The sequence below is a fragment of the Cloeon dipterum genome, chromosome X, assembly GCF_949628265.1.
Source record: "Cloeon dipterum chromosome X, ieCloDipt1.1, whole genome shotgun sequence".
In the NCBI taxonomy this organism is placed as follows: domain Eukaryota; kingdom Metazoa; phylum Arthropoda; class Insecta; order Ephemeroptera; family Baetidae; genus Cloeon; species Cloeon dipterum.
The window spans coordinates 11813824-11821506 of record NC_088790.1 but is presented as its reverse complement, the minus strand read 5'-3'; the positions used below and the strand labels follow the sequence as shown (position 1 = coordinate 11821506).

Sequence of the window (7683 nt, the reverse complement as noted above, 5' to 3'; positions counted from 1 at the left end):
TATTTGCTTGTGTAATTTTTACGAACAAGTCGTGCTTCTTTTTTGCAATCACAGGAGCCGAAAACTTATTGAGCAGGACAGTTTTGTGGAAATGCCGATAATAAAGATATCAGGCGCTCCAGCAACGGAATGGCTGCGCTGGATGTTTCACCGCTAATCTAAAAAAACTAAAAACAATACCACCGTGAATTTTTCACAGGACTTTAATAATTAGCTTGATAGCATGCATAAAATGAGAAAAAATAGCTACAAATACGTTATTCTACAATTATAGTGCAAAATTGTAGAGGAAAGTAGTAAATCACATTTATTTGGTCGAAACCGCATCCCTCTAGCATGCATCAAACCGGAGTTGCTGTCAATTTTCTTATATTGGGGTCAATCTTCTAACCTCAAAATCTTTGAAACTGAATATGATGAAAGTCGAAATTTTGGGTGTATTGCTCACCTCATATCTTTACCAACCTTTGCCAAATGAGATAATTATAAAAAGATACCGCAATGCAAATTTGCTCAGGCTAACTTATGCCAAAAATAGAAAATTTTTAGCAATTTTATGTGTTATCATAAAATTCAACCAACTTTTGCTTCTGCGTTTTTTTTTTAATTCAATTTCGCAAGAGTAGGTATAAATAAGAAATTCAATTATTCAGTGTTTATAAAAGGATGGGAAAATTTGAGGCATTATCTCTCACCAAAAAAGATTTATATTTTTTTAAGTATGCGTGTACGATACAATACAGTTCATAATTATATCTGAAAAACTTTTCTACTAATATGGGATCCAGTGAAAATAAAAAATCAACAAATAATGTACAATGCATATATATTTTTACTCAAGCGTAACGCTCCTCTTTCTCACTCTTCACAAAAATTATAATTTCACACCTCGATTTAGATTATCACGTGGCTTGAAAAAAAAGAAACCAACAATAAGTATCATGAGTAGTTAACAAGTGTGTGAATGTTAATAAAAACCAAATACATCGAGGCACATATATTAAGCTGTCTCAATTTCCAAACCCTGGTGGAGAGAGAATATTAAAGAACACATATACTTTCAATCTCCAAACCCTCCACAACGAGTGCCAGGAAATCATATCAGAGAGTAGACCTAAAAGCTGTGGATTCCACTTATTCTCGGCCTAGTCTAAATGCATTTTCTCTCTGCATAGCTGGTTGCACAATTTTTACAAAAAAAATATGGGTTCTGAGAGTGCTGACGCTCATCTCTTTTTTATATATATAGTAAACACTAACTCTACCTGCATATCACATGGACGTGCTGAGCAATTATAACATTGATATATTGTGTATTTTACCAACTAAAACTGGATTATTCCGCTTTGAGTTATTTCGTTAAACACGCATCGACAACATTTAAAAGATACAGACTTTGAAGGAGCTCACACGATTTCATCTCTTGCATACAAACAATTTTGTCTTCTTTATTATATATACACATGGAGCGGTGCGTGTGATTTTGCTATTTATTGATTCTGCAATGGTGCGCGTTGGCGATGGATGCGGTGCGGTTTCCTTATTTTAACGTTGGATATTCGATGTGTGGGAGGGCGAAATATGACGAAAAAGGTTGCCGCCTGGCGAAGATTCTCAAACGATGACAAACGTGCGTGGTTTTACTTTACCTAAAAATGTAAAAGTGGGTTTTTAGTTTGCGTGGTTTGTCTTATTAATAGAGAAAAGAATCAAGAACTTAAATTGTTATATTAAAATATCATTACGAACTGATGGAAATCTTATTTTGCGTTGCCACGAATGCTGCTTTGGAGATGTCACTGTTTTTTAAATTACAAATTAAATTGAAAAAAGGAAGGCTGCGAAAATATGTTGGGAATTATTAAATGCGATTTCCTTGAAGGGTGAGCTTAAATTTAGTAATTTTCTTTATAAAGCTATTAGTTCTCCGTGTATAATTATCTTCTTTTCAACTTTGCCATTTTCTTGATTTTAATTTGAATATATATGTTATAAAATTTACGCTCATTTTAAGATATTGAGCGTCACATAGCAAGAAACAGTACGGTTTTTTCCACCTAACATAGTGGGGAGACGTCTTGCTAGCAGAATGATTTGTCTTTCAAACACTTTTCTTTTATTATTTGCCAGAGAAAATCCATCAAAGCATGAAATTTTCAGTGCAAACTTTGTAGAATCGGTTTATGCAATAGGCACAGGGATTTTGATGGTTATCATCAGTATGGCTACAAATTTACATTAAAAAAAAATTGAAAATAACGTACCCTTTTGAGGTTACTCCTGCCGCCAAAATTTCTGATCGCGTCCATAAGCTCGGCCTGGCTGTCGACAGCAGCTGGAGGAGGTTGCTTCTTTTTGGGCGCTGGTGTGGGCCTGATCACCATCGGCTTCTGAAACTGGGGCGGCGGTGGCGGCACCGGGGTGGGCGACGACGGCTTGGGGGCTGTCAGGGGCGAGATTTTCACCGGGGTTGCCTGCTCCTTGGGGATCGAATTTTGGAAACCCTTGACGACGGGAAACGGTGCAGTGGGCGCCACCTGCGCGATAACCACCTGCTTGGGGTATGAGGGGGTCGCGGGGGCAACCATGCTGGGCTGTGGTGCGCCATTCAGCCCCACCAGGGTCGTGTAGCGCTTCTGAGCCGTGGGTCGTGGCGCGTACTCGCTGTCCTGCGAATGAGACTGCGGCACAAACGACGCTGGTCGCAGCACCACTGTTGGCTTGTTGCTCGCACGCACCTGACGAAATTAAATTCAGTTTAAATATTTGTTGTTCAGTAGGGAATTCAGTACAGAAATTAAAAAAAGATGTAGGTATGTTTTTTTCATGAGAAAATTGAGAGAGAAACTAGAAAAAATTTAATTTTTCATTCATGCTTTAAGATTTTATTTATTCCAAAACAACAAAAATCACGATTTCTCAGTCCAAATTACCTTAAAGCCTTAAATGTTTTAAGCTCTCTGTAAAGCCTTTTTTCACATAAAAAACATTTGAAATCGAAAATCCCGTCAATCATTAATTTTTGTTCCCTCTTTCAGCTCTTGGTTTATGTTCAGAAATATTTAACTGCTCTGTTGATTTAATTTATCTTAAAATAAGTTAAAGAGTATTCAACAAGTCAAAATGAACAAAACTACGCTTGTAAAAATATCAATTGATAATTTGTTTACATTTCATTTTCAATCAACTGACCTGTTCAGTGGCAAGACTGTGAATGGTGACACTTGACTTGTAGGGTGGCTGCTGGGTGACTCGCCACGAGTTGCTCCTGGTCACGTGTTCGCCCGACGAGCCGAGCAGGTTGAGGTTCTCCGGTTTGGGCTTGGGCTCTGCCTGGCGGATGATGGGCGCCGCCCTGGCCTGCAGCTGCCCGACGCCCACCCTGTAGTCCGAGTCGTGCTTCAGGGCGATCTCGCTCTTTGGCCGATCGCTCCACGTGCCCAGGTTGATGGTGGGCGGCCGGAAGCGCTGCTGCACGTTGCTTGTCGTCGTCGTCGTTGTCATCGTGCGCCGTTCCAGGGTGCTGCTGCTGCTACTGCGGAGAACTGCTTCACTGTCTACGTCCAGCGAACGTGCGTTGCGAGGCAGGGTACTCGACCTGAGTGAGTGTCAGTTACGATAGGAATGAGTGTCAGGCGAAATTTTTCTCTAAATGTCTAAAATTAATACTTTCATCTGGCTTTCCGTGGATTTCAAGTATGTTAAAAGATAAAGAATTAAAACGAATTGGAGGAAATTCCCTAGCTGCAGGAGGAAATTTTCCATTTGCTTAGGAGGTGAAAAAATATAAAATTTTGCAAGAAGATCAATAACATAATAGGTTTTAAAATAATATTCGATCTAGGCAACATTCAACAACCACCGCGCAAACAGGTAAAACTGGAATGATTTAATTGCTTTTAAGAATGTATACGACTATAGTGATATAGAATAATTAAAATTAAATCTACCATAGGAATAATCAAAATTAATAGAACTGTAATGCAAGAAAGGAAGAAGAAATTCTCCCACATTTTGCATTTATTACAACTATTGTTACTGTATATTTTACTCATTCATCATTTGCACGAGACGATTTTATAATGAAAAAACTTCACATTGTCAATTCGGTTTTGTTCTAAATAATGTAAAGGGAAGCGGATTCAAAAATAACATTTGATTTTTTTTAAATATAGAAGATAAATTAATTGTAAAACAAATATCAAAAGTAGTACGCTGATGTAGAACTAAACTTTGTCTGTTAGTAAATTTTTTCAGTATGATTTTCTCTGATTTTTTATAAATAGGAGCAAGCGATGAAGTATCGTAAGATATATCCATTAAAACGGTACAAAATGACCAGATAATTTTATAACCATCTCGTTTGATCGGAAAAAATTGAAAAGTAATTGGTTGGTAAATATTCATCAACTTGTTTGCCTAAAGTGTCGCTCTTTCTCTCATGATTTTGACTGTGATGCATTCATTTTTTTCTGACAAATTTTTAGATCTTTTTGTACAGCAAAGGCGTAAACGACTCCCTACCATATTTAAAAATAATTTATTTTTCCTCAAAGAGCAAAAAACCAGAAATTAAATAAAGTTATAATATCTCTAAATTATTACCACGATTATTTCATTCGTGTTAACTTCAGATTAATCTGCTTGATAGCTAATTAAATGTTTTCAAGTTCCATGTGATCTTCATTTGGGTAATAATAATTTTCAAGATTTAGTTTTCAATTGAAAAGAACCTCAATGTCAGTTTTTAATTTAAAACAGTCAGTCTATCAAAGTCATATTTCAAGGATTCTTGGAAATTTTTGTTTGCAGTTGCAGGATATAGATATAGTCCAATCAACGAGGTTATTCAACTTTCAAATAAATTTTAATCTTGATTTTTCCTACCAAATTCAGCTTAAAATGGGATAAAATGTTTTGATATATGCTTGGAAAAGAAATAAAATGATTGCTCTTAATATGCAGGGGTTACGTGGGTTTTTATCTGTATCGATCACCCTTTCTTATTTTTAAAATTGAATTGATTTTTCAAACTGTTATTTGTGAAATATTAAGTAAATTTTAAAATATTCAGTGTGATCTAATATTTTAAGTAAATTATAGAAAAGTAACCTTTTTATAATATTATGTAATTGGAAGAACTTTTGGAGATTTAAATGACTGCAGCGTAATACATTTGCCAGCAGGGTGTGCGCCGGGGTAAGAGGGCCAGCGGTCATGTGTGTCAGCAGTTCCAGCCGATAAGTCACGCCGGTGCGCTTTTTGTCACAAGAAATTGAGTTTTTATTCGATCACCAGCGGAAACCGGGCCAGGCTAATGCGACTATTCTGCCGGCGCGAATGCGACACAGCACAAATTCAGAGTGAATGAGCAAACGAATGAATGGAGCGTGCGTGGGAAATTCATTACGCCATTGCTTCGCGCACACGCACTTTTCGTGACGATTATCGCGTTCGTTGCACCCGAGAACAGCGTTTCGTCGAACACCCACTTAAGAGATAGTAAATAATTTCGAAAAGCTGAAATACCTGGTGGTGTAGCTCTCGTTGATTGTGGTGGTCGAGGTGCCGTTGAGTGCGTCTTCTTCCAGCTTCTGCTTCATCTGCGGCAAGATCTCGCGCAGTACCTGTGAATTAAAACTCTCTTAGCCGGAGCACACAATCAACTGAGTTGGCGGTGGCGGCGGCGGGAATGGAAAGTGCAACAAAAGTGCATTCTTGGTCGCCTGCGGCGCCGCTGGATTGTTGCGGAACTCTTTGTATGTACAATAATCTGGCTGCGCCGAGAGAAGGCAAGAGCAGAGATCATAAAACGAATCGCTCGCTGCCTCGGAGAAAGTTCAATTCGTTAGCGTCGCTCCGGAATTAATTGATCTCTCGCCAGCTGATTACCACCGCTCATTGATTTTTAAAGGAGTGCTTTTTGTTGTTGTTGTTGATTAACCGTTGAATAATCAAATCAGGAAAAGGAATCAGCTTTAATTGGAAAGCAAATCTTTTGTTTCTCGTCCATCAGTTTCTTTTTAACGCGCTCAGCTGAAGAGGAATCAGCTTCAAGTGAAATCAGTATTACTTCAGCTCTAATTTCTTTTAATTAGTATCTTACATTGAAGTTGCAATCGATGGCTTAGGCATTTTATCTACTAATTTTACCTCTGATCCCTGTTAAAAACACCTTTGAAAATATCTTTATGAATCATAGTTGAAAAATATCATTCGATCAAAGCTGTTTTTTACACCAATTAATTAAGGATCTGTTTTTGTTACCAGATTTTGTATTTTTAAAGATCAAACTAGGGGAGAGAAAAGAAAGGACGAAAATGTTCAAGATCTGATTTATCCACAGTTAAATATAGATATAAATTTCCTAATCCAGCGTGGGATATTTTTTGTTTTTCTTTCTAATTTAAAAATACACGCGGATAATTTTCATAGAGAGAAAAAGCAAGATGAAATCGAAACTGAATTGATCAATTCTATTTTTATTATGAAGAAAAACGGCCCACGCTGGGTCGAAAGACCACTTTTTGCTCTTTCTCAGCGCATTTGCGTGTGAGTGCAGAAGCGTGGGAGTTTGAAAGATGACTTGCCTCGAAACTAGTACACACATAATACGATGTGACGAGAAACCACAAAACTAAAAGTTGTTTTCTCGCTTCGGTTACAAAAGCCGCACACGCTCGTCTTCCTCCTTGTGGATGACGAGATGAGCAAAACGGTGATATGAAAAATCACGAGCTTAATTCGGCCTATTGCCTAATCTCGGCGTAAACACGTTTTCGAGTAACGGCAACGGTTCACCAGCACGTACTGCACACTCAATTTTTGGCTAAAAATTGCTGAGCATACATAATTGAAAAGGAGGACGCGGACAGACGCGTTTCACGCACTGAAAGAGACAAAGGCAGATTCCAAAAGAAAAAAATTGGGCATTTTTGGCAGGATATCGTGAGTGACACTTATTTGCGAGTTAAGCATCAGATGTTGGCCCAGATGCGAAAAATTGCTGGCCCTCGTCTTGTAAATAAATTGTTTTACTTTGGCAGCGGATGCCGAGAGAGTTCGTTTGACCTCTCAGGTGAACAGGTTAACTTCATGCTTGCAACTGGAAAGCCCGTCAGAGGCAAGAATGCGGAATGGGATAAAAAAAGGGGAAAATCACGTAGTTTTCTTCTTCGAAATTTTTTAAATTTTTGGCTACAATATTTTTGAAGGAAAATTCGTATGGCACCAACCTGTAGTGACTGGAGAGGCATGTTGACGTGTTCCTGGAGGACGCTCTGGTTGGTGAGTACTTGCTTCTGCCAGTTGAGCACTTGCTGCTGCACCTGTTGCAGACGCTGTTTCTCCTCCTCGTCGCTTTCTGTCAACACACACCGAACACAACAATGAAACAACAACCTGAGGCAAGGGCGGTCGGTGCCGAACTGCTGGTGCGCTGGCGAAGGAGCACCGACTCGCGGCAGCAACCCGGCGACCCCCACTCACACAACAACGCTGGCGAGAAAGGGACACACACGGCCGGCCAGGTGTACAGGACGGCCCGCGATTCAGTGGAAGGAGAAGATTCAATATATTATGAATATAAAGCTTTTGTTAGAAAAATACGCTGGAAAGGATTTAACTGCTACTTTTTCAGAAACCAAATACATATTTGCAGGATCTGATAAAAAAAACATTGAG

General features: G+C 38.7%; 1 protein-coding gene across 9 annotated transcripts in view; it reads right to left on the bottom strand.

The window, feature by feature from the left end:
• Positions 1 to 809: 809 nt before the first annotated feature.
• The window catches only part of LOC135947137 (titin-like), a 67695-nt gene continuing 60821 nt past the window's right edge, over positions 810 to 7683 (bottom strand). For all 9 annotated transcript variants that reach the window (XM_065495746.1, XM_065495749.1, XM_065495753.1 and 6 more), the window contains 5 exons: positions 7236 to 7363; positions 5530 to 5627; positions 3193 to 3598; positions 2265 to 2738; positions 810 to 1649 (listed from right to left, as the gene is read on the bottom strand). In XM_065495746.1, coding sequence (XP_065351818.1) covers positions 1641 to 1649; positions 2265 to 2738; positions 3193 to 3598; positions 5530 to 5627; positions 7236 to 7363 — 1115 coding nt within the window. In that variant the 3' untranslated portion in view covers positions 810 to 1640. The remainder of the gene's footprint in view (positions 1650 to 2264; positions 2739 to 3192; positions 3599 to 5529; positions 5628 to 7235; positions 7364 to 7683) is intronic.